At 39.6% G+C, this 27,849-nt stretch overlaps 1 protein-coding gene across 1 annotated transcript in view; it reads right to left on the reverse strand.

Annotated features, from left to right (window-relative positions):
• Positions 1-27,849, reverse strand: part of LOC127449952 (cAMP-specific 3',5'-cyclic phosphodiesterase 4C-like) — a 76,651-nt gene that overhangs the window by 16,631 nt on the left and 32,171 nt on the right. The window contains exons 2-6 of the mRNA XM_051713604.1: positions 18,615-18,800; positions 16,597-16,633; positions 16,381-16,451; positions 13,847-13,896; positions 12,116-12,228 (exon numbers count right to left, since the gene is read on the reverse strand). Coding sequence (XP_051569564.1) covers positions 12,116-12,228; positions 13,847-13,896; positions 16,381-16,451; positions 16,597-16,633; positions 18,615-18,800 — 457 coding nt within the window. The remainder of the gene's footprint in view (positions 1-12,115; positions 12,229-13,846; positions 13,897-16,380; positions 16,452-16,596; positions 16,634-18,614; positions 18,801-27,849) is intronic.

Raw genomic sequence — 27,849 nt, forward strand, 5'->3', positions numbered from 1 at the left:
CCCTATTAATCACCCAAAACACCCTGACTTTGCATAAAAATAAGCAAGTATCATAAAAATGTAATATATTTGTTAACTTACTCTTTTATTAATTGTAGTGGAGAATCCAAAGGCATTTTGACCAAATACAAGATAAAGATTTGTTGTTTATTTCACTGTTTTTAACAGTTAAAAGGGTCAAAAATAACACACATGTTGAAAATATCTGCGTCATGTTTACCAAAACACCACTGTATACTGCTGTACTGAAAGGTTATATATGTATTATGTCTAGAGATAGTCGCATACAAATAAAACAATAAAAAACCATGAAGGCCATTCGTATGTAGCAATGGTAAAATTGTGTGGTTAGAAGAAAGGCCTGTCTTTAATTAAAGTGTAATTAAGTTGAGGCCATTGGGGGAGAGCACAGTGGAAAAATCGCTATAGCATACAGGAGAAAAAAGGTATTTGTTATAAAAGGAACTAGCTGTTTATAAGCACCATATGTTTGCCTCAAATGAACAAAATTGTGCAAATTCAGCAGACAACGCGTAACACAACCACACAGTCGCACAGCACGACTCCGAAAAGACCCCTGGTCTGTCCCACTGACTGGTCCTTCACACATTACAATCTCCATGGAAACCAGCAGGTTTCCTTAGCAACTGCATCCTTACAGTCCCTCCTGCAGCATGATGGGAGCAATGCGATGGGTTGGGTGACAATCTGAGAGAGTAGGCAGGTGTCTGTCTCTGACCTCCTCCAAGGTCAACACTCTTTGTATCACTCTCCATCTCTCCTGCTCTCCTCCATTCTGTCTTTATCTCTCTCTCTGTCAGCTTGTTTTGTCTCTTCCTTTCCTGTCTCTCTTCAGCCCTGTCCTCCACATTCTCTCCATTATTCTACAGCTATACAATTGCCCTCTGCAGTCATATTTTTCCATTGCTTGCATTTGGATTCCTTCTTCTTTCATGATCTGCCTTCAATTGCCCCACAATATGCTTTTTACATAGATATATGCAAATAATGCATCAACAAGTTATTGTTACATTATGCAAGGCAAGCAACAACATGTTACGATGGTAATATTCCTCCCATCAGGCTTTAAGACAGAATCTATCATGTTAGTTATAATAAACGACACAATGGGTAAAATAACAATTAATATGGTATAGCATATATATAGTATATGCCATTTTGCACACCGTAAACCTGAATCTTCCTGAAATTTTCCTCAGGAATCAATAGAGACCATGTCTATCAGTCTATCTCATGCAGTCAAGGTCTGAGTTTATATAAAGCTTCATTTACATTTTTTTTTTCTCTGTGGAAGTACGTGTCACACACTGTACCAAGTCTCTGTCCGTACTGTCCTGAGTCATTATTAAAACATTCACGGAGTGCCACTGCCAACTGTTTTTAATATGCATCCTCTGGAGGACCAAGCTGCTACCAGATCATGTGGGGAAAATTCTGACCAAAGCAAAACAAATATGTGTTACTAGGAGACTATGATACAATCTGTTGCATTTATTGACTAAGACAGACTCTGCTGGTTGTGTCTATTAAAGAAGGGCACAAGCAATGGCAACATTATATTTAAATCCTTAATGGTAAATATATGGCATATACCAATGTTTTTTTTAACACTCATTATAATATACTTAATTATCATTACATTAATAATTGAAATTAATAATAATATAATAATAATAATAATAATAATAAGGCATACTGTGTGGCACCTCTTATTATGCCAAACTTAAATTTTGTGCTACTGTATTTATCTGCAGATCCATTAAAATGAAAATTCTGTCATTATTTATTTGTTTTATATGTGTATAATTTACTTTCTTCTATAGAGCACAAAAGGAGATATTAGGCAGAATGTTAGAATGTTAATTAACTGCCTCAATCACCATTCACTATTATTGCATCTTTTCCCCATAAATTAGCACCTCTTCGCGGGTAGGACAGGACATGTCGATGCGGTGCAGGTGGCAGTCAAAAATTTGTGAATAGCCACCACAAAAGTTCTAAAGGTTTCTGTATGTCTTCAAAAATGAACAAAGTGACGTTGACTTTGCAGGTTAGTGTATTAAACTGGTGTAACTGTGCGAACTAATGGCAACGTTTCTGCAATTTTTGTGCATGTAGCCTTGAATAGGTTTCATTCAAGCTATCAAACCACAAAAAGACATATTTGTAACTGAAAATATGTTGTGTAGGCTATATGAAAGATACATACACACAATATATCATTCAGTGATGGCTACAGTAAATCATCTATGTCCTTTTTTATGATTTGGGTCGAATTTAATGGAAAACTATGCTTGTTGCACTCCGTGGTGCTGTAGGATTTTGAGCAGCCTCCGGAGTCGTCGCTGGGCACCGCCGACAGATGCCGAGAGGCGGTGTGCATACCTTCATAAAAAACAAATGTTTTGAATTTTAGAATGCGCCATGTCATCCGCCAGATGCGGCCGGTGTGTGACTCCATACTTCTACATTATTTTATGCCATTTTGTACTGTAAGCTGTGTTAGTAATGTGTTCACACTGAAAATCCAGCGAAAAGATTACTACGAGTATCAGGATAATGTATTTCTTCAACCGAAATAAAAGTGTGTGTAATGTCAGACAATTCATGCACTCAGCACTCGCAGCTTGCCCTACTGTATGGAGCAGAAGTGGCAGTGTTACCTGGGTGCAATGCTGGCCTGACAAAACAATCGTAATTAATGGTGAATGTTGCAACTAGCAAAATTTCTGTGAAGACAACACCTTGCAAATGTAAGCTGAATGCTTTACCATCAACCCACACTGTGTGAATATGTACATCATTTGAGATAAAAGTGTTGGACTGAGATTGGCTAACATGCTAAAGCTAGCAGCAACACTTCACATGCACTGTTAAATATTTTGGTGTGATTTTAAAGTATATTCTTGGCTACAAATTGCTTGACTTTCACAGTATATTTTACAGTAGTATTTCTACAATTTATCACAATTAATAGACAACTGTATACTGTGACTTCACAGTTAACAGGTCCAGGAAATTACTGTCATGTAGCAATGCTGCGTTGTAGAATCACACTGATCATCTTTATTTTTTAAAACATTTTTAGCTTTTTTGTTACTTGTCACCATTGTTGAGTTTTATATGCTGTGTTGATATCTGTGGGTGCCTACGGTTGAATTTTTTAAATAAAAGTTCCTGAGTGATAAAACCAATCATATCATAGACTAGCATTGCAAACATCTCACCCTCATTTTATATTTAAATTTATAGTATTTCTTTACTTTCATTTATACATCATGACCAGACAAAATCAATCATTAAATTGAATTAATTTTCTGAATACATCACAGTGCAACAAATTGTGTTTTTAAACAATTGCACCAGCTGGAAGAAAATGAATTATAAATAAATTAGTAAAAGTTCCCATCCTAAGGGAACACTAAACACCGTAATGGTGACTTAAAATGAAACACTATTATCCCACAATGCAGTGCGATATTGTAATTTATTTTTTCACAGTAATATGTTGTGTTATGACAGAAAATGTTGTTGAAAGCAATATTTTATTGTAAGAAATTACTGTTACATCTTTTAAAATACTGTAAATTTTTTACAGTGTGCATTTGAAACCACTTCCGTCAGCTGAAAAATGTCAAATGCTTAAAAAGCTTAAGTAAAAAAAACTTCAGAGTTCCATTTGAGACGATACTACACTTTGAAAATTCATGCACTATGTGACTGAATACATAGCATGTAGTGTAGGTGCACAGTGTATAGTGTGTCATTTGGGACACCATGGGAGTGAGTAAATGATGACAGAAATGTCATTTTTGGGCATTCTATCCCTTTAAGAAATTTGGATAGAACATGTTTGTCATTCAGTGATTAGGTAAATAGAAATAAGAACAGAAAATAAATTTAACTGAAACCAAAGAGGGCATCCGATTCCACACCACAGGCAAAAACTCAAAGTTTGTCATTGCTAGAGAATGGAATTAAAAACAGTGGGACACAGGCACTGCCAGCCAAGAGTAACTCTGCCAAATTTAACATAACAAACATTCATGTCAAGCAGCTCAAACAGCAGTACACAACTATAGAATGAAGAAACTATTCAACAGAGCATTTAAAGGCAAAAAGAGCTGGGCCTACTATACCACATACTGGACAAACTGAGCCTGAGCCCGGGCTAGCTTGAGACATAGCATTGGAGAGGAGGCTGGACGGAAGGAAAGAGGGGGCAGGTGTGGAGGAAGGGGGAAGAGTGAGGTCGAGGCGTCCTGTGACACAAGCCTAGCATGCAGATTCTCTGTCATATCCATCTTTTAGCACAGAAACAACATAAGTCAAATTCTACTGCAGCAGTCATTTTCACCCTCCCTCTCAAAGTGACACTGAACAAGTGCACAAGTTGTGATTTAAACCTAAGCTCTCTCTTGCTTCGTGAAGGTGTAAGAATTGCATTTGGATCCACCCAACATACAACAAACATCTGCCCCACGTGTAGTCAAATCCAGAAGCATTTCAGCTCAATCACCTCAGCAACTTCTCTTTTCCCTGCCCTAGTTACATTTCCGCATTTCTACCTATCATCATCATCATCCTAAACAATCAGTCATTCTCTGTTTACAAGGATAATTCACCCAAACATGACTATTCTGTTTATTCTGTTTACTCACCCTCATGATAGGCAGAATGTTAACCTCAGTCATCTTTCACTTTCATTGCATCTATTTTCCATTCAGTCTGTCAGTAACCCTAACATTCTGCTTAACATCCACTTTTGTGTTCACTTGGGTTTGGAACAACATAAGCCATTGATGACAGAATTTCCTTTTTGGGGTGAACTAACCCTTTAAGTATCTAGCCAAGTTTTGTTAACAGATATTCAGTGACGTCTTTCTGTTGATACTGGCCTTACCTGATCCCACCAGCCAATGAGCCAGGGTTTGGAGCAGGTCTCACAGAACAGATCCATGAAGGGGGTCCTATGCTCGGTGGCCTGGCCACCTCCATCCAGCACTCCATCTGCGGTTGCCCCAAGCTCCAGCTCTGACCCTCTTCTCCCCTGCAGAGGGCTGTAGCTGGAGGAATGGGCCAGCCGGTAGCCTCCGGGCACAGGTGAGGGGCAGGAAGAGGGTGAAGCATCAATTGCCTCAACCACACCCATGCTGAGGGTGACAGACGGTGTGGGCCGTTGGCAAAAGCAAGAGGCACGGAAGTGCACAGGGGCAGAAGCACGGCGGGTGCCCCAGCGGCATGAGGACGTGGTTAAGGTGTGGGCAGAAAGGCCGCAGCCTAGACGGCCGGGACGCTCCAGAGTGACGGCTGCCCCCAACAGGAGGGGAGCAAGCAGGGCGGAAGTTTGGCGGCGAGCACTCGCAAAAACTGTCTCTCTACATGCAGCAAGTGTTACCGTAATCAGGCCCTGGTTCCACGGCAATATGCACACAAATGTCCCCTGTGAATGGCCCGCCAGGAGCCACCCAAATCCACAGGCCAAAGGGACTACATCTCATCCCAGCAGCTGAGTAGAGCTGACCCCAGTCTAGCGGAGAAAGCGACGAGAGGTGGAACAGACAAAGATGGAGAGTCAGAGAGAGGGGACTGTCTGAAGGGCACAGAGAGGATGCAGTGTGAAGGAGGACAGAGACACCGAGGGTGAAATGAGAAAAAATGGAGGCGAACAAACAGCTAACAGAGAGGAGAAGCAGGTGATGGAGACTAAGGTATGAAAGGATGAAGAATGAAAACAGCAACAGTCAGACAGGCAACAGCAGGAGGAGACGTTTGAGAGGAGACAGACAGAAAAAGACACAAACAGAGAGACATGGAAATGCAGAAGCGAGAGAACCCTTAGCCAAATGTAAAACTACAAAAGATTGGTGGTCTGGAAAAACATCCTCTTTCTCTCTCCTGCTGCGTTGACGCCCCTCCCCCACCGCAGAGCTCTAGGACCCGGGCCCAGCGTTCCCAGCGAGTTGTGTTTGGAGCGCACAGTCCACGGAACACAGTACCAGTCCTGTTGGCATAACGTTGCTCTCTTCAGCAGCCGTTTAATCCACACACAGCATGAGACTCGCTGATGCTGCTTAGCCGATACGCTGCCTCTCGCTCTGTCTCCCTGGATGCCGTAGACAGTTCTCGCAAGCTAATCAGCTGCTGTGGCAGGAGGCGCGTGCTTGGATGTGTGTGCTTGTGGTGTGTGTGCGTGTACGCGCACTCTATGTGCGCATGTTCAGTAGACAGCATGAAGAGTGTGAAAAAATGGAGAAACGTGTGTGTGTGTGTGTGTGTGTGTGTGTGTGTGTGTATGTATGTATGAGAGTGTATGTGTGTGATTCTGTATGTATTTATTAGTCTGAGAAAAAGAAAAAGGTGGGAATCTGTGTTTACCCTAATTTATGCATGACTGATTCTGCTTGTGTGTGTGTGTGTGTGTGTGTGTGTGTGTGTGCGTGTGTCTGTGTGCGTATGTGTGTGTTTGCATGTATCATCTGCTTCTACATACAAGAAAGCACTCTGCCTCTCTATGTCACCCAAGAGATCTTCAATTCACACACGGCTTAGCACATACACACATACACTCTTTACTTCCCATATTGAAATTCATCTTATCAAACATGCACCAAAACACAAGCAACACAGGTGTAATATGGCGTTTGGCAACAACTGTACAAAAATTGCATATCCACAGTCTTTTCTTTCAGGGTAAGGGAAAATCGTACTGTCTCTTTAAATGGGGAAGCTATGGAAGAGTGCAAGTGATTTTTCATTGGCCAGTGTCAAAATCACATGCTTTATGGCCACAGTGAAGAGCCAATGGTAAAACTGGCAGGATAGACCTTGCTGCAGCTCGATAGCAACGAAGGTTACAGCAGAAACACTGGCATCAGCACCCCCCTCCTCCCTCATTTTATGTCATCCCTTACCACAAACCCTCTCGTTTGCAATCTTACTCTGCTTTTTTCCTCTCTCTCTCTCACCTTCTCTCCTTCTCTCCTACATTTCTCAATCCAGAGCAGCGCATATGACAAGCCTGACATAGATGCACACAAAAGATATTTGCCTTCACGTTTGCAGATAATTAAATATACAGGTGCATCTCAATAAATTAGAATATCGTGGAAAAGTTCATTTATTTCAGTAATTCAACTCAAATTGTGAAACTCGTGTATTAAATAAATTCAGTGCACACAGACTGAAGTAGTTTAAGTCTTTGGTTCTTTTAATTGTGATGATTTTGGCTCACATTTAACAAAAACCCACCAATTCACTATCTCAACAAATTAGAATATGGTAACATGCCAATCAGCTAATCAACTCAAAACACCTGCAAAGGTTTCCTGAGCCTTCAAAATGGTCTCTCAGTTTGGTTCACTAGGCTACACAATCATGGGGAAGACTGCTGATCTGACAGTTGTCCAGAAGACAATCATTGACACCCTTCACAAGGAGGGTAAGCCACAAACATTCATTGCCAAAGAAGCTGGCTGTTCACAGAGTGCTATATCCAAGCATGTTAACAGAAAGTTGAGTGGAAGGAAAAAGTGTGGAAGGAAAAAGATGCACAACCAACCGAGAGAACCGCAGCCATATGAGGATTGTCAAGCAAAATCAATTCAAGAATTTGGGTGAACTTCACAAGGAATGGACTGAGGCATCAAGAGCCACCACACACAGACATGTCAAGGAATTTGGCTACAGTTGTCGTATTCCTCTTGTTAAGCCACTCCTGAACCACAGTCAACGTCAGAGGCGTCTTACCTGGGCTAAGGAGAAGAAGAACTGGACTGTTGCCCAGTGTTCCAAAGTCCTCTTTTCAGATGAGAGCAAGTTTTGTATTTCATTTGGAAACCAAGGTCCTAGAGTCTGGAGGAAGGGTGGAGAAGCTCATAGCCCAAGTTGCTTGAAGTCCAGTGTTAAGTTTCCACAATCTGTGATGATCTGGGGCGGAATGTCATCTGCTGGTGTTGGTCCATTGTGTTTTTTGAAAACCAAAGTCACTGCACCCATTTACCAAGAAATTTTGGAGCACTTCATGCTTCCTTCTGCTGAACAGCTTTTTAAAGATGCTGATTTCATTTTCCAGCAGGATTTGGCACCTGCCCACACTGCCAAAAGCACCAAAAGTTGGTTAAATGACCATGGTGTTGGTGTGCTTGACTGGCCAGCAAACTCACCAGACCTGAACCCCATAGAGAATCTATGGGGTATTGTCAAGAGGAAAATGAGAAACAAGAGACCAAAAAATGCAGATGAGCTGAAGGCCACTGTCAAAGAAACCTGGGCTTCCATACCACCTCAGCAGTGCCACAAACCGATCACCTCCATGCCACGCCGAATTGAGGCAGTAATTAAAGCAAAAGGAGCCCCTACCAAGTATTGAGTACATACAGTAAATGAACATACTTTCCAGAAGGCCAACAATTCACTAAAAATGTTTTTTTTATTGGTCTTATGATGTATTCTAATTTTTTGAGATAGTGAATTGGTGGGTTTTTGTTAAATGTGAGCCAAAATCATCACAATTAAAAGAACCAAAGACTTAAACTACTTCAGTCTGTGTGCACTGAATTTATTTAATACACGAGTTTCACAATTTGAGTTGAATTACTGAAATAAATGAACTTTTCCACGACATTCTAATTTATTGAGATGCACCTGTACATTGGAAAAAAACAGTGCTTAAAAGGGACCATTTCAGAATTTTCACTTGACAAACTGCCACACACAGTCCACTCAATAATATTTTTTCCACCTGCACATAGATGCAGATTGCCCTTCATGCATTATAATATTACAGAATGGCAAATACTGTATATAAAACCTATTCTTAGTGAAAATTAAATGTTACACATTTTGCGAAATGCGCAAAGTACAGTGGCCCTAAAGGTATCTGGACACTAAGCCAAACTTCAAAATGTATTAATTGAATTGAATTAATAGATAATAAAATTGAAGCTGAAGTGTGTAACTTTTTCAGTGTTAAAATCTTCTATCCCGGCTTAATATGCATTGACAACTATAAGCAAGATATTCGTAGATTAATTTTCTAGAAAACTGTAAACACTGCGTCTCTGTGGTGCTATAGTAATTCTGTTGTTTTGAACGACCAGTTTTGTCCAGGCCGACAACATCAACAGCAGACGGGGGCATTTGAAAACAATGAAAACCATGTTTATTTTTTCAATTCTATTCGGTGGCGCTAGTGCCACAGAATATATACACTTGAGGTTCAGAGATGAAGTGTGTAATTTTTTGAATGTTTTTTTTAAAAAATGTTTTTTATTTTCTCCCCAATTTGGAATGGCAATATCCAATGCGCTCTAAGTCCTAGTGGTGGCGTAGTGAATTGCTTCAATCCAGGTGGCGGAGGACGAATCTCAGTTGCCTCCGCGTCTGAGACCGTCAATCTGTGCATTTTATCACGTGGCTTGTTGAGAGTGTTACCGTGGAGAATAACATGAAGCCTCCACACGTGCTAGGTCTCTGCGGTTTTCAAAAGCCCCTGTCTTCTGAAGATGTTGTCAGCCTGGCATCCACGCACAACTCACCACGCACCCCATCGAGAGTGAGAACCACATTATAGCGACCACAAGGAGGTTAACCCAACGTGACTCTATCCACCCTAGTAACCGGGCCAATTTGTTGCTTAGGAAGCCTGACTGGAGTCATTCAGCACACCCTGTATTCAAACTTACGACTCCAGGTGTGGTAGTCAGTGTCTTTACTTGCTCAGCTATTTTCTTGAATGTTAAAATACGTTCTTCTTTCCCATCTTAATATGCAGAGACTATAAGTAAGCCATTCACTGGTTGATTTCTCTAAGAAACACTGACCACGTTTACATGCACCTAAGAAAACAATTAATTCCAGAGTTTTTGCAGAAAGCGGATGTGGCGGGGTGAGCAAGAGACAGACACTGTGGGTGTGGCCTCAAGCCTCGGAGAGGCATTTATTAAAATAATAAACATAAAATGTAAATAAATGGGGAAAATAGTGTCCAGGGGGAAAGTATTCAAAATAAAGGGGAATCTGGCATCCTCGCAGTAAAAGGTGGCATTATGTAGGATGGGGAGTGTCCAGAGGAGGATCCAGGATGTGGGAGGGGTCCGGCGGCCAGACGCGCTACCCCCCCATGGTCTGTGGCTCGAGGGGCAGCGGCTCCATTGGCGGCCTGTCTTCTCTGGAGCCGCAGCGAGTGTGAGGGTCTGCCCGGTCTGTACTCCAATCCCCTGGCGTTGCATCTAATTTGCGCAGGGTGTCCAGGGGTGCGGTTCAGCCAGACACTCCTCGCTCTGCTCCTTGATCTGCGAGGACGCCAGAGAAGAGGCGCATTCTGCTTTTTTAATGTAGCGCAGATGAGGCTCCATCCAATTCAGGTGTGCCTCATTAACGCTGCCCCAATAAGGCTTTTTTATTTTGTGCCTCTTCTCTTCTCCTGCCCAGCTCCCATCGTGGGCCTGGCTGGAGGACGGCCCTAAGACGCGGGGCGTCGATGACGAGAGGGAGGGGTGGGTCGTTCCGTCACAGTGGCGTTCTGAAACGTCAGGTAACTAGAATGCTGATTTCCTTACGCAGTTTAAGGGATTAAGAGAAAGTGGTTTAACACACCTAGGTTTCTCTCGAAGAACGCAGATTAATGTGGACAGGTAAATGCATAATTGGCATTCTGATGTGTTTGAAGTGTGCGTGGTATAGACCGGGATAAAAAACATCATAGGATAGAGCACAACAACAATTCAACACAGCGGAAAGAATTAAACATTTCTGGGAGTCCAGAGGAAAAATCACCACACTATAAAGGATACCCATTTATACACACCAAAGCAAAATATCGAGTGCTTACTGACCGAGCCGCATGTATGTGAGAAGAGAACGGCGCTTATACAGTGCATGTAAACCGGAACACATTTTTCTCGCAATAAGCCGCTTTCTGGTGTCCATATAAACATAGTCACTGTTGTTCTTTTGTGCAGTCAAAACATTGTTTAGTTTGTTAAGCTAGTTTGTTGTTGTTTGTGCATCTCAACCTGCCCAACACAGCAATGTTGGTTCAACCGATGGTCTGAGTTAGGGAAGGGACTATTTGTTTATTTTGCCAATGAGGGATGGGGGGTAGTATACAGGAAACCTGTTTGTAAACAATCAGTATTTTTGCAATTCCATCTAGTTACATTAGGGGCAGGGACTAAAAACCAAATGTTTCAAGATCTCACAAGAGAAACGACTCAAAATAAGGGACTTGCCTCACTTAAAATAAGCAAAAATAATCAATTACATTTTTGGGGGATATTCCCCATGTGGGGGAATTATCAGGCTAGAAATCATAACAAGCATAGTAGATAGTAGCCTGTAAAATAACTAAATGTAATATAAATGTATTCTAATATTAAATAATTACCCAAAAACATTTAACATATTTTAAATATTCATTTGGCCACCTAAAATCAACAAATTATTTTACATTTTTTAACATTAGTTTTTAAATTAGCGGCTTTCTTCAGAATCTATGCGTATGCTTATGTTCTGCTAAAAAGAGAAAAGCCTCATTTTTTTTAGGCAACGGGAAGTGGTGTAATTCTGAAAATGTACTGTGATAAATCCTTTAGTCTTTGATTTCATGAAAAAAGTATCGGAACAAAATTAACCAGTTATAAACCGATTACCAACATTTTGAAATGATATTTTCACTCTGGAACAATTGAATGGGATTTCGTTTAGCAAAAAATGTGTTCGTTTTTGTTCCTTGAGTCCCTTATTAGAGGTGCAAAAGGTACACTCTTCTGCCTGAACTATGGACATGTTCCACTAAAATTTGGCAACCAGAAATGATCTAAATGATAATGAGCAACATATCTATTGTTTTAGCTTTTAAAATGTCAACAACAAATGTCTCTCTGTGCATGTTTTGCTTGAAAAATGGGCTTGTGCTCTTACTTAAACATAAATGTCACTTTGATATTTTATCATTTAATGCAATGAGATTCAGACATTCTTAAATGTATGTTTTGGTCTGGGAGGGTGAGATAGAAAGGGAAAGAGTAGAATTTTCTACAGGAACAGAAGTAGGCAGCACAGATGCAGCAGTGAGTGATTAAAGAAACACCTTGTTAGAGGCCATCTCGCTAACAGAGCGGTGGGTCTGAATCGTCTCCAGCTGGTCCAAACACCAGTCGAGTTCCTCCAGAGTCTCGTGGGCCATCTGCTGGTATGTTTCCTCTACACAGGACAAGAGACAACATCAGCACTTCATCAAAACAGCACTGTCACGTGCACCTGGATCTAATACTCAGTATGGGACACTGAGTGTGAACTGTCATTGTGAACAGTGGGGATGTAGTTCTGCCAGGAGGACAAAGAGATCTGCCCAAGTGATGTCTTGATAGAAAACTTCTGAGCATGAATATTTCAAGAGCTTCATATGGAGAGATCAAATGCCTCATAAATAATAGATTTTTACCACACAAGAATGAATAATCATATCTCCTCAAACCAGAGGAATAAGAGAATTAAAGTCCAGGAGGAAGAATATTGCTGTTAAATTGCTGAGGACAGATGTGATATAAACAGATTTAAAAACGTGTATATCAAAGTAAATTCAACAGGTTGTTCTAGATATGACTAACTTGGCTATTACTGATTTGCACATGAGCTAAGCTATCTAAGTGCTTCACTCATTAAATGTATTCAGTGTGTGACGAAATAAGTATAGTCATTGCAGCTAAGTCACACTCAACTGATGTGAAGTACATTACGAGATCTGATGGTGCCAGTGGTTTTTAACCAGTTACTTGGGCACATGTCATAGGCCCCATTTACACCTGGTATTAAGATCTGTCTTGGGCAAACCGTCTTGGATTTTAAAACAAGGATTTTAAACTTTGCCTGTTACATCGTCCAAAAAATCGTCCAAGCGGAAAATGTGAAAATGCATATACAAATATATGCGAATATAGAACAAAACATCTTCACTATGCAGTGACACAAATCTTGTGAAGCAAGAACATCCAAAGCTCAGTTAATAGGTCTACATTTACTCAACTAAAATAACTGCTTGAAATGTCATATTTGTGCCTAGATTTTAAAACAAATTCTGATTTCTGATTTTTCTCTGCTTTCTTTTTAATTTTTAGCAGTTTATTATCATGCAGTAACACACGGACGTAAATACTGATGTGTGCCGTCATGTAATCAGGGACTGTTCCTGCGATATCTGAACACAAGTGGTCACAGGAGATGTATTTGAGATGCATATTACAACCAGGTCTAGTTGTGATCGGATCATCTGAGATAGATCTTAATTCCATACGTAAATAGGGCCATTGTGACAAAATAATCGATATGATTTTCATAGATCATGTGAGGCCAAAGGGTCTTGCGCATAAGGCCTCTGTGTCTGAACTAAGCAGTTTTCAGACAATCTGGATTCCTAATATGAATATTTGTAGCTGCCCGGTCTGTAGCTTTGGAGCTGTTGAGGATAATTTGGTGCTTTCTCTCTTTTCACACTTTTCTTGGTGAATCTGAATAGATGATTTATTTAAAAAACTTCAATATTTGGAGCACCTTTGCATTCTTGCTGATATGCTTCAGTGTTCACATTCTTCACATCAACTAGCTGTTGCGGCCTGTTCTTTGGCTGCTTCAAGAATCTCGTTATATCCCACCCATGTTGCCCATATGGCTTCACTATTTCTGATGCTGTAATGCATTTATACTGGCAACAGTGCCTTCAAGAGGAAGCGTATGCATAAATGTGAGAGACGCTGTGTGGGAGAGTGCTAGTTTGGGAGATGGAAAGCTCACCAGTGATTAAGTTACAGTACAGTAAACATACCTGAGAGTGTTGCCGGGGTAACAGTGGGTTGGCTTGTCACTGGCGATCTCCTGTGGACAAAAATATAATTACATCAGTGCTAGTGGAGTGGAGGGCACCCTCTACTGGTGTGAAACTAATAGCATGAGCTAATAGTGAGAAGGGCTACACTTGTTATGAGCAGACTATGAGGAATGCTGATGTATACATATAATATAAGTGTCCATGTCCCTGACTTAAGGAAATATTCTGGGTTCAATACAAGTTAAGCTCAATTGACAGAATTTGTGGCATAATATAGATAACCACAAAAACTGATTTTGACTCGTCCCTCCTTTTCTTTAAAAAAAGCAAAAATCGAGGTTACAGTGAGACACTTACAATGGAAGTGAATGGGGCCAATTTTTAGAGGGTTTAAAGGCAGAAATGTGAAGCTTATAATTTTATAAAAGCACTTACATTAATTATTCTGTTAAAACTTGTGTATTATTTGAGCTGTAAAGTTGTATAAATTGTAATTTTTACAGTCATTTTAGGGTTTGTTGACATTACATCGTCATGGCAACAAAGTTGTAAAACTGGCTATAACTTTACACAGGAAGGTTAGTGAGTGATTTTATCACACTAAAATCATGTTAACATTCATACTGTTTATGCCTTGTGGCTATCTTTTTTTAATGTTCAAAACTTGGCCACATTCACTTCCATTGTAAGTGCCTCACTGCTTTTTTTTTTTTTAAAGGAGGGACGAGTCAAATTTTTTTTTTTTTTTTTTGTGGTAATCAACATTATGCCACAAATGCTGTTGATTAAGCTTAACTTGTACTGGACCCAGAATATACCTTTAAGATATTTTGTTATTATTTATGTTAATAAACTCAGCAAAAAAAGAAATGTTCTCTCACTTTCTACTGCTTTTATTTTCAGCAAACTTAACGTGTGTAAATATTTGTATGAACATAAAAAGATTCAACAACTAAGACATAAACTGAACAAGTTTCACAGACATGTGACTAACAGACATGGAATAATGTGTCCCTGAATAAAGGGGGGGTCAATCAAAAGTAACAGTCAGTATCTGGTGTGGCCACCAGCTGCATTAAGTGCTGCAGTGCATCTCCTTCTCATGGACTGCACCAGATTTGCCAGTTCTTGCTGTGTTCTTGCAGTTCTTGTTCTTCGCTGGCCATGGCAGAACACTGACATTACTGTCTTGCAGGAAATCACGCACAGAACGAGCAGTATGGCTGGTGGCATTGTCATGCTGGAGGGTCATGTCAGGATTAGCCTGCAGGAAGGGTACCACATGAAGGAGGAGGATTCTTCCCTGTAACGCACAGCGTTGAGATTGCCTACAATGACAACAAGCTCAGTCCGATGATGCTGTGACACACCGCCCCAGACCATGACGGACCCTCCACCTCCAAATCAATCCTGCTCCAGAGTACAGGCCTCCGTGTAATGCTCATTCCTTCGACGATAAACGCGAGTCCGACCATCACCCCTGGTGAGACAAAACCGCGACTCATCAGTGAAGAGCACTTTTTGGCAGTCCTGTCTGGTCCAGTGAAGGTGGGTTTGTGCCCATAGGCGATGTTGTTGCCGGTGATGTCTGGTAAGGACCTGCCTTACAACAGGCCTACAAGCCCTCAGTCCAGCCTCTCTCAGCCTATTACGGACAGTCTGAGCTCTGATGGAGGGATTGTGCATTCCTGGTGTAACTCAGGCAGTTGTTGTTGCCATCCTGTACCTGTCCCGCAGGTGTGATATTCGGATGTACTGATCCTGTGCAGGTGTTGTTACACGTGGTCTTTCACTGCGAGGACAATCAGCTGTCCTTCCTGTCTCTCTGTTGCGCTGTCTTAGGCATCTCACAGTACAGACATTGCAGTTTATTGCCCTGGCCACATCTGCAGTCCTCATGCCTCCATGCAGCATGCCTAAAGCACGTTCACGCAGATGAGCAGGGACCCTGGACATCTTTCTTTTGGTGTTTTTCAGAGTCAGTAGAAAGGTCTCTTTAGTGTCCTAAGTTTTTATAACTGTGACCTTAATTGCCTACCATCTGTAAGCTGTTACTGTCTTAATGACTGTTCCACAGGTGCATGTTCATTAATTGTTTATGGTTCATTGAACAAGCATGGAAAACATTGTTTAAACCCTTTACAATAAAGATCTGTAAAGTTACTTGGATTTTTACAAAATTACCTTTAAAATACAGTGTCCTGAAAAAGGGAGTTTAGTATAGTTCAAGAGGAGATATGTGTAATGGCAGGGGTTAGAAAATATAATTGAATGGAAAAATAAAATAAGTCAATGGAAAGTCCCAACAATGACTGAAAAAAAAAAAAAATGTGTGGGTGGTTTTGTGCATGTGAATAAACATTATATTTGTTCATTAGTTTAATTTATTCATCATGAATAAATGATGATCACTACAATGTGACTGTTCTGTGTCAATACAAAAACACTTTATAGGAAAGGACACCCCGCTTGCCATGAGAGGGCAGAGCAGAGATAAAGAAATTGATGCAAGCTGGAAGAGGTGAACTGACTTGTTAGCGGGACTCGTGACATTAGCGAGAATGGTGAAGTTGCTTCTGACAGTTCGTAGGCTAGCCAACACCTGCGTCAAAGAGAAGAAGAGGAGAGGAGGGGGAAGAGAGAGAGAGAGAGAGAACAGCAGGATATCAGTCAACTCCACCTCTGCAAGTCATAACAAGCAATTAGCCCTCATTATATACTGTTTGCCAGACACAACAAAGGCTCACCTGAGCAAAAGGGGTGACTATGTGGTCTTCAGCATGACTGCAGAAAGGAGAGAGAAAATGATGAGTTCCAGTTAGTAGCTACATATGTTTTTCATCCAAGATGCAAGTTTAATTTATCGGAATATCGCAAAATAAGTAAATAAATAAAATTGCGAATAAAGCAGCGTTTCCATCCCATGTGGCAAACTGGTGGATTATAGAAATGAAAATGGAAATTGAAGCCACTGTTTCCTTTTTATTAAATGTTATAAATTTCTTGTGTCATAAATTACTAAAATGTAATAAATTAATAACATGTTTGCTAGCGTTCAGCGGCAGATGTTTTATATCTGGGAGCGAAAGCGTGCCAGACAGTTCTTGGAGGTAATAATAACAGCCAATAATTTTGATGACAGGCTGTGGCATTTCAGAATAACCAGATCAAACTTTTTTGATGCTATGTGATGATATTGATTATATTCTCTGAGTGGATTCGCTGTATTCATATGGTTTGTTGAGGCAAAATCACATTACTTTTTGATGCTCATCTACATTCTTATTTAAATTTCACAGGAATAGTTTGTACATTTTTCAACTTGATAAAGGTGTTTTCATCGTAATTGATATGCATGTCTTCTTACTGAATAAAATTAAATAAAAATATTCCAAAATTTGCACACAAAAAAATACATAGATAGAAATCCAGCTAATGATATTATTAACAGAAAAATAAAATGAAAACTATATGAAAACTGAAATGAAATTTTTTTTTTTATTGGGTAATCAATCGATACACAAAGTGTATTTAAAAAATGTAAACCTTCACAACCGGCCTTCATTAAACATGAAAATGCCACTAGATATCAAAACCAATCATATAGCTTCAGAAGACATGGATTAAAACACTAAAATCATATGGATTACTTTTATGCTGCCTTCATTTTCTTTTTGGGGCTTGAAATGTAAGTCCCTATTGACTTGCATTGGATATATTGACATCATATCTCCTTCAAAATATCTTTGTTGCTGAGTAAATGATTAAGGAGAATTATCATTTTGGGGTAAACTTTCCTGTAAACATATTTAAATGGCATAAATAACTAAGAGAGAAAACTACTGAAAACTAAAAAAAATTGAAAGGAAAAATTTAAGATTACATTTAAATAATAATTTAAAATAAATCACGGGCCTGGGTAGCTCAGCGAGTATTGACACTGACTACCACCCCTGGAGTCGCGAGTTCGAATCCAGGGTGTGCTGAGTGACTCCAGCCAGGTCTCCTAAGCAACCAAATTGGCCCGGTTGCTAGGGAGGGTAGAGTCACATGGGATAACCTCCTCGTGGTCATGATTAAGTGGTTCTCGCTCTCAATGGGGCATGTGGAAAGTTGTGCGTGGATCGCGGAGAGTAGCATGAGCCTCCACATGCTGTGAGTCTCCGTGGTGTCATGTACAACGAGCCACGTCATAAGATGCTTGGATTGACTGTCTCAGAAGTGGAGGCATCTGAGACTTGTCCTCCGCCACCCGGATTGAAGTGAGTAACCGTGCCACCACGAGGACCTACTAAGTAGTGGGAATTGGGCATTCCAAATTGGGAGTAAAGGGGATTAAATATATATTTTAAAATCAGAACTACAATAACCCTGGTTTCAGTATATGGTTAGAAAAGGACTGATCACTTTGATAAAACTATGACCCTCCCATTTACTTTGCTACCAGTAATAATTTTCGGTAAATGTTTTTCAAATTCTCTTTTACAACAGCGAGATGGCTAGAAATCATCAAAGCCTGCATTTTTTTTATCGCCCTAATCCACAGTCACGCCAGTCACTGCTGTGTGCAGAGAGCTAGAGCATTTTGGAGGGTGTAACTGTATTATAGTGAGATGGGTAAAAAGGGATTTAGCTGATGTGTTTAATGCTGCATGGTGATTCTAGGATAAAAGAAATTCCTCTGAGGCCTTTTTAAAATGAAGAGTTGAGATAGTAATCGGTGAAGGGAGTGAGTGTGTGCTGAGTGGTGCGGGTGGCGGATTACCCCTCGCTGTTGATGGAGGAGTTTCGTGACATGGTCTTGGGGGACATGTCGTAGTCAGAGTCAGATCGGTAAAGGAAGGATTCCCTCCTTTGACTCTGAGGGAAAGAGGGATGAAGCACCAGCCCAGGACTCGCCTGCGAATCCATAGGGCTTCGGCCAGGAGAGGGCCCATTCTCCCCATCATAACTGTGGAGAGAGAGAGAAAGTAAAAATTCATGTCTTGTCATTAAGTTCAAACACAGCATTGCTGGTGACAGAACTCGGTTTCTCGTCTCTGGCCAGCACAGCACAAATAGAGATGTGGAACACAAATAATCATGATTGCCTCTTTCTCAGTTGAGATAGCAAACACTCTCTGAATATCTAAAGAGCTGATGAACACTGTGTCGCCCATTAAAAGAAATCACCAGCCTAATCAGAGAAGAATCCTCAGCTGCCACTTCACAATTATGTGCTACAAGCACTCTGTGGCTCAAAGGAACAGTGCAACAAAGAAGACAAATCTGTACATTTTTTCATCACCCTCATGCTGTATAAAACCTTTATGCTGTTGCTTTTTTAGATAAAAGGGAAAAATAAATTTTAGAGAATCTTTACACAGCTCTTTACCTTACAAGGAAGGTTCACAGTGTCCATGGCTGTCAAACTCCATAAAAGCAACATAAAAGCAGTCCATACAACTTGTGAGCTATATCTCAATTCTTATGAAACCATATGATAGCTTTGTGTGAGGAAAAGAAAAAATTGCATCTTTATGCACTGATTATCTTCCCCTCCGCTGAATCTCTGAAATCTCATTCACATTTGCATTCAGATTAAAAAATGGTGCACCAAAATGGCGTTGGTTCTCATCAGTGTTGGATGTAATCTGATTAAAAAAGTAAATTATTACTGTAATCTAATTACTTTTAGTACAAAAATGTGTGTAACACATAACATTTTAAATTCTTGTAATATAAATACAGCTACTGACTTTCAATTAAAGCTGATCTATGTAACTTTTTCTGTTTTAAAATACTTTGTCCTATCCAGGCTTACTATGCAGAGACAACTATTAGTGAGCCATTCATAGGTTAATTTTATCGAAAACTGTAAGCACTGCCTCTCTGTGGCACTTTAAGCGACTGTTGATTGAACAAAGTAAATTTTTGCAATTCTGTTTGGTGGTGCTAGTGTCACAGGAATTACATACTTCAGCTTTAAGTAAGTATCTTTATTCTGCGCTTGAGTCTATAGTACTCCAGCCACTTTGAGAACTGGGCAGTGCGATACTGAAGATATTGTTGAATTGTGTATGACAAATTGCTTATGTTCCTCATTTGTAAATCGCTTTGGATAAAAGCATCTGCTAAATGACTAAATGTAAATGTCAATAAGTTGAATTACTTTAAGTACATTACTTGGATTACACATATTTCTAAAATAATATTATTTATATAGAATACATTTAAAACATGAAATATGTTAATAGATACATCTGTTTGTGCTTGCTCCCCCTAATGAGTCACTGCAAGGGAGAAACGTGTGGAGCAAACTGTATGACCTGCGTGTGACAATGAACAAGGAGAAAATATGAATAAATTTTTTTTAGAATGTTCTTGTATAGAATGTATAGAAAAACTGTATTTTGAATTAGTTTTTTAGTAGAAAACAAAAACTTTTATTTTTTGCAATCTGTAAAGTCAGTAATATGATTAGAATTTTGGAGAAGTAATAAGTACTTACCTACTTACTTAATTTACCCAACTCATGTTTTTGTGTGTGTACTGAAACTGAATGTAACCCACCAGTTTGAATATGCGGAATGGAGAACAAGATTTAAGAGCTGCAGTGGAGGGGAATACATTTTTGGTGAATAAAGTCTAAAAGTTCTGTCTATTTCTCACATAAATATATTGCATCACTTCAGAAGACTCAGCACACAATTTATTAGGGCTTCTTGTATCTATATTTTGTGTGTTTTTGACAGCTGTGGCCACAGTGAACTGTCATTGTATAGAAAAGTGCTAGAAGATTCTTATAAAATTCTCCCTTTGTGTAATCTTTTCAAAATAACAGCATTTAGGCTTAGAACAGCATCATGGGAGTGAGTTATTAATGCCAGAATTAAAAATTTTAGGCAAACTGTTCCTTTCAGTTGTGCACTGTACACCAACATCTGTAGAAGGGCTAATCCACACAGTTTTGGCATTAAACATGTGACTAGTGGAAAAGTACCAGACACAGTGTGTGACCCTTTCTATGGTTATAGTGCGTTCTGTATTTGTTCAGTTATCGTGTCTCTGTGATAATGAATGAAGTCTAGTCATCCGGAGAGCCTAATGATTGCAGAGCTGAAAGTGAGCATAAAGCCTATTGCAGGTAGTCATTCGCCAGTAGTAAACAAGATACATAATGTCATCAAATCCGGCCCGTAATAGCAGATTCTGTAATAAAGGATAGAGAGAATGCAGGCAGTAATGTAAAGTTTGCAGCTTATCATCTGAACACATTGTAGAGTGTGGAGGCCAAAAAGGAACAGAGGGTAAAGAATCAGGATCAGGTGAGAATCTGCACCCATAGGGTCAACTGTGCTCTTCTTTTCAGTGAAAAGATTTTATGAACTGAAAAAAAAGGGAAAATTTTAAACTAAATAAATATGGATTCATGACTAAAAAATTAACTAAAATAAAATAAAAATGACCACAAATTTATTTTAATTTTTGATACACAATATATTATAAAGTTTGAAAACTTAAAGGGATAGTTCACCCCAAAATGAAAATTCTCTCATCATTTACTCCCCCTCATGCCATCCCAGATGTGTATGACTTTCTTTCTTCTGCAGAAACAAAAAAGATTTTTAGAAGAATATTTCAGCTCTGTAGGTCCATACAATGCAAGTGAATGGTGACCAGACTTTTGAAGCTCCATAAAGCACATAAAGGCAGCATAAAAGTAATCCATAAGACTCAAGGGGCAGTGGTGGCTCAGCGGTTAAAGCTCTGGGTTACTGACCAGAAGGTCAGGGATTCAAGCCCCAGCACCACCAAGATGCCACTGTTGGGCCCCTGAGCAAGGCCCTTGACCCTATCTGCTCCAGGGATGCCGTATCATGGCTGACCCTGTGCTCTGATCAATATGCAGAAAAAAAAAGAATTTCACTGTATTTGTGCAAATGTATAATGTGTGACAATAAAAATAAAGGCTTCTTCAAGTTGTTAAATCCAGTGGTGAAAACAGATCAATATTGAAGTCCTTTTTTTTTTCAATCAATCTCCACTTTCACATTCTTCAGTTTTTCAAGCCTGGAAAAGACTTTTCTAGATAAGTGTTTCTTCATCTTCTGGCCATTTCATGTAAAGCCCATGGGCTTGATTTTTATTAAAACAGATTTCAACTTTTTTCTTTTTGTTATATGAAGGTAAAAGCTAAAAAGAAAGAAAGAAAAAAGGTCAAAATAGCTCAGAAACTTTTTACCAGGTCTTAATCATTTTTTTTTAATGACATTTTAGATAGATTTTATTATTTTAGCCTTTTCCCAGACTTTCAATATTAACTAAGTTAATCCAGTATTAAAAATACAAATTATTAAATGGTTAAGAGTATTATTAAAGATTAAAGATTGAAATGAGCAAACCATTTCAGTGTTTATTGTGTGAAAATGATTTCTATCAATATTTAAAAATTATGATTGTCCGACAGTTGTGGTGAAATTTCCTCCACACCAAAGAATTTTGCCCCTAATAAAGTAATTTAGTGTACTTGTTAACCAAGTTGACAAAAGTGTCAGTGAAGAGTACACTTAAGATCAGTATTTTTTAAAGAAAGAAAAGAAAGAAAAATCAAGATTAGTATCATTTGTGAGCAGAATAGTTTTATCTATTCTCTACCTTTGCCAGCCCTGACCAGTAGGTGGTGATATGCATGAAGAATATGAATTGTCAAAAAACACATAAAGAGGAATGTAAAAGTGGAGATTGATAGTAAAAAAAGACTTAAATATTGAACCATTCCACTTCTGAAGATGTGGATTAAACCACTGGAGCCTTATGGATTACTTTTATGCTGACTTTCTGTGCTTTTTGGAGCTTCAAAGTTCTGGCCAACATTCACTTGCATTGTATGGACCTACAGAGCTGAAATATTTTTCTAAAAATCTTCATTTACTTTCAGCAGTAGAAAGAAAGTCAAAAACATCTGCGATGGCATGAGGGTGAGTAAATGATGGGAGAATTTTCATTCTTGGCTGAACTAAAAGGAATTGGCCATACAATTTTAAATATATAATTTCCATCACTGTCATTTCCTCCACAGAATTTTATTAAACACAATACAGAATTTAAGATGTATTGGAAATGACTATGTGGTGGGAATTTTAATGACATTATGAAAAAAAATAAAATAAATCATAGAGTGAAAACAAAACTAAATTGAACTAACCAAAAATAAAATGGAAATAAATACTAATTAAAAAGTAAAAAAAAAAAAAAACCTGGCTCCTACGACTGAACCTCAAATATCTGAATAAACAACGACCTTGGAGCTCTAGGTGGAGTCAGGTGTTGCTGGTGTCAAGGCCTAGTGAGAGCGGAGTATAGAGCAGGAGCTGGAGGGCACTTACACAGTTCCAGTCACCTCAGCTCTGGTTCCAAACTCCTCTGAGTCATTGCGGGAATTATGGGTACACAGCACCAGCGAAACCTCAAACCAAAGCCTACACTTCTGAACTGAAGCATCAAAACTTGCCGCCTGCCAAGACTTCAGTCTCTCTCTCCAGCTGTCAGTCACTCTTCCTCCCCCTCACTCCCTCGCTCTAACAGACAAAATACTAAAAACCACTCTTCCTACACGCATTTCAGATTGTCTCCTGCCCATAACTGCAGAACCAAAGGCAGTTGTAGCCTCTGGGTATGCAGAGCTTCTGTTTCTGTTCTGCAGATAAGCCAGGCCAGGACTACAGTTCAAGACTGTCCTGATGAAAAAATAGGACAGCTCAAACCAGCTTGAATTTCCAGACTAGTCCAAGCTGCAGGGTTCCCGCTTCGCTTTCTGCAGAAAGAATTTTCCTCTACTTTTCTTGTTATTTGTAATTATTGGATAAAGCTGCAGTCACACTAGATTTTGAGCATGCAATATTATTTCGGACACCCCAATGGACAAGAGATGATGACACACTCGAGAGTTCTGGTTTTAATAAATCATTAATAACAAAAAATGTTATATTAAAATATTAAATTATACCATCTACTCACTTTCCTGAAACAATAAAAACATGCAGCTTTGAAATGTGTATAGTTGTATTAAGCCAAGAGGTCAGTGTGTGATGTTTAAATCTGGCCACACATCTTCTTGTCATCCAAATTTCCAAGTGAGAGTTCACCAAACTTGAACTTGAACTTTCGTCCAAAATTTCTTCTTTCTAGAGATTGCACTCACAAAGAGCAATTTCAAGCCAATGTAAATTCACTATAGAAATGTCTGTAACACTTTACAATAAGGGTCTATTACATTTACATTTATGCATTTGGCAGACACTTTTATCCAAAGTGACTTCCAATGTACTCATTACAGGGACAATACCCCTGGAGCAACCTGGAGTTATGTGCCTTGCTCAGGGACATAATGATGGTGGCTGTGGGGATCGAACCAGCAACCTTCTTATTACCAGTTATGTGCTTTAGCCCACTATGCCACCACCACTCCCATTCATTAATATTAGACAGTGCATTATGTATCATGAACTAACAATGGTATTTTTACAGCATTTATTAATCTTTTTAAATGTTTAATAATCAAAATGCTGTTGTTCATTGTTCGTTCATGTTAGTTCATAATGCATTAACTAATGTTAACATGTACTGTATAACTTTTTATGCAAAAAATGTATGATAACACTTTACAATATGGTTCCATTTGTTAAGATTAGTTAATGCATTAGGTATCATGAACAAATTGACAGCATTTATTAATCTTAGTTAATGTTAGTTAATAAAAATACAATTCTATGTTAGTTCATGTTTGTTCATAGTGTATTACCTAATGTCAACTAATACAACTTTTGATTTAAAAAATGTATTAGCATATACTGAAATGAACATTAAGATTAATAAATGCTGAAAAATTATTGTTCATTGTTAGTTCATGTTAACTAATGTTAACAAATGGAACTTTATTGTAAAGTGTTACCAAATTTATTAGTATACATAGAAATTAACATTAACCAAGATTAATAAATGCAGCAGAAGTATTGTTCATTGTTAATAAATGTTAACTATTATGTTAACTAATGTTTGTGAATGCAACCTTATTGTAGAGTTTTACCTGACTTTTCCATAACTTTTTAAGATTGAAATGATATCCATGACTTTTGGAAAGCACAGTTTTAAAATCCCATGATATTTCCAGGTTTTCCACAACATAGTTTTTGCTAGTTAGTGCTGATTTTGTGCTGGTCTAGCTGGCTGACCAGCACATCCAGCACTGCCACAGCCAAAAAATGCAGGTCAACCATGGTCTTTCTAATGAACCTGACTGACCAAGGAAAGCTTGCTGGTTAAGCTTGTAAAGAAGCCTGGTAGGCACACCAGCGCATCAGCATGAGATGCTGATGGCCAACAAAGCTGGTCTTTTCAACAGGGTCCTTGATGCCGGTTGTTTACAGTTTAATTTCCGCCCAGACACCAAGCGCTACCACACTTGAAATGTGCCTGAGCCGGCTCTCTCAAGCAGCTGCCATCTCCTTTCTCTGGAGATCCTTAATGATGTGAATCCACAGTAAACAGGCCCTGCCTGTCCTCTCTACATGTGCCCTGGGACAAACACTACCCCGGGATTTTGACCTGAGCCTCACCTTTCCTTTCACTCCATCAGTCTGTTTCCATTTAAACAGCTTCCTTTACAGTTACTCCAGTTGCTCTCTCCTTTTCTCTCGCTACTTATCGTACAGCTCACAGAGCTCCTCTCGCAGCAATAGAGACTAAGCAATGTGAGCAACAGGTCAGAGCTCTGAAGAAGATGGAGTGTGTGAGTACTCAAAAAAAAAAAAGAAAAAAAAAGAGAGAAGAGAGCAAAAACATGAAGGAGAAGTGGAAGAGCAGGAGAGAGGGGTGACTCATGGTCTATCTAAATATTTACTTGCCCTAGGTGCATGCACGCTTTCTTCCAAAACCGCTTTATTTTTCCAGCGTCAACTACAACACCAATTACAAATGAAAACACACTGTTGACCTTAAAGAGTGAACGCACCCCAGCCTTTCATAACTATAGCAGCCAGGCTTTACTGCGCAGTTGAAACGGTAGCTCTCAGTAAATCCATTTCCTATTTTTATGAAGAACAAGCTGTTTTTTCAACATTACCACAACGCCTTTTGCTCAGAGTGCATTGCTTTTCTAGCACTGTATTCATGTCTGTAGACATACTGTGTGTGTGTGTGAGAGAGAGAGAGACAGAGAGAGAGAGAGAGAGAGAGAGAATGTGTGGGCACACACAAATGCTTCTGCTTTTCTGTCTGTGCTTCACTTTAATGCCTTCTGTAGTCATGTGACATTTGTGCAGCTCAGAGACTATCCACAAAGGAGCGAACAATAAGAAACAAGAAGCCTTGTCAACCAGTTTTCCCCTCTCCTCCCCTTTCCTGTCTTGTGCTTCGATCCCCCCTCGTTCTCCCTCACCCTGTTTCTATCCCCTTCTTCCTCTCTCTGGCTTTCTACCAGTCCCCGTCTTCTGTCTCTCAAAGATCTCTTACTTTCACTGCCTCCTTCACTGTAATTTGTCTCTGTGGCTGTGACTCAACCCAGAATAAAAAGCATGCAGAATGCATGCTGGGATATTGGAGTTCTCGTTTGTTTATAAGGCACAAGAGACACCCTCACTATACCCTCATAGACACACCATCAAAGGGTCGTCACGTCAAACACTGCATCACTACCTCTCAGTAATCCAAACTGAACTCCAAGAACTAAAAGAATTTTCATAGATTTAGGAATGATATAAATAGCACAAGCTTTTTCATAAACGTTGAGTTGCACATGTAGTTACATTTCCAATGCGCAAATGTAGTGTATTAATGAGCCAAAAAAAAAAGATTGTGGAAGAAGAAGCAATCATCCACTTCAGTAATCAATGAGAGTGGAAAAACATATTAAGCTTTCATCATAGATAATGTACACGCAAATCACACAGAAACACTACACACTCCTTCGCACACTGTGATTACAGGATATGCCATTGGCAGCTTTCTCCTTCATTCCGTGATAACAGAACCCCTGGAGAGTAGCACTCCGGACAATGACATGATGATCTTAGGGGGCACAGAGGAAAGGATTTGTGCCAGCTGGGTGAGTCTTTCCTATAAAAGATAACACGCTAACGTCAGAGCCTCCACATGCCATTGAAAACAAACCATAGTGCATTGATTGGGCTGTTTATGAAAATTCTCTGCCTCAGTAAGTGACCTTGGAACAGTGGCGGATTTAGGCATAGGCGACATGGGCAGCACCCCAGGGCGGCATCTTGCGGGTGGGGGCAGCGTGAGAACCACTACTGCCTTGGAATGACTGTAAAAATCTACAAGCTGACAATAATTCCAAGAGACAAGAAAGGCAATAACTGCTTTGAAATACAAAGGTGTTCCAAACCTATGAGCACCTAAAAGTAAAGGACACAGTTACATGGTAAAAGTCCCTGAGGAAGAATTAAAATTCATAATAGCTCACACATGTGCCGCCTGATGGCTTCACACAATGTGAAAAATCTTCCTAACGTCCAAGAGGCTGCCTGCTGTCTTTGCTGTAATGTGACAGCAAAATTACAATAATTTAATAAAACCCTTCATTCTCTCCCTTTCAGTTAATGATTAACACCTCCCCCAACTACCACTGCTCTCATGTTCCCAGCACGGCAGCCTGAATTGAGAGTGACACTTATTTCATGCCTCCACTTTCTCCTCTGCCGTCCGCTACGTGGTCCACGATGGTAAGAGTGGAGGCACGATTCTTCCGTTTCGAGGTGGCAGGTTTGAAATTAATTGAATATAAAGCTGGGCCTATGAGTAATAGAGCATGTAATACTCTAAAAGAAGCAGCTTTGAGTCATGAGGATTTTAACTAAAACAAGACTTGCCAAATAAACCTGTGAAAAAAACTCCACTCCCCTCCCTTAGAGAATCACCCCCACGTAATCTCAAATTCATAGGTGAACCATCGAATCCTCATCCGTCATCTTCAACCCTGAAGCTGTCTTTGCAGTAATCTT

This window comes from Myxocyprinus asiaticus, chromosome 13 (assembly GCF_019703515.2).
Source record: "Myxocyprinus asiaticus isolate MX2 ecotype Aquarium Trade chromosome 13, UBuf_Myxa_2, whole genome shotgun sequence".
Classification (NCBI taxonomy): Eukaryota; Metazoa; Chordata; class Actinopteri; order Cypriniformes; family Catostomidae; genus Myxocyprinus; species Myxocyprinus asiaticus.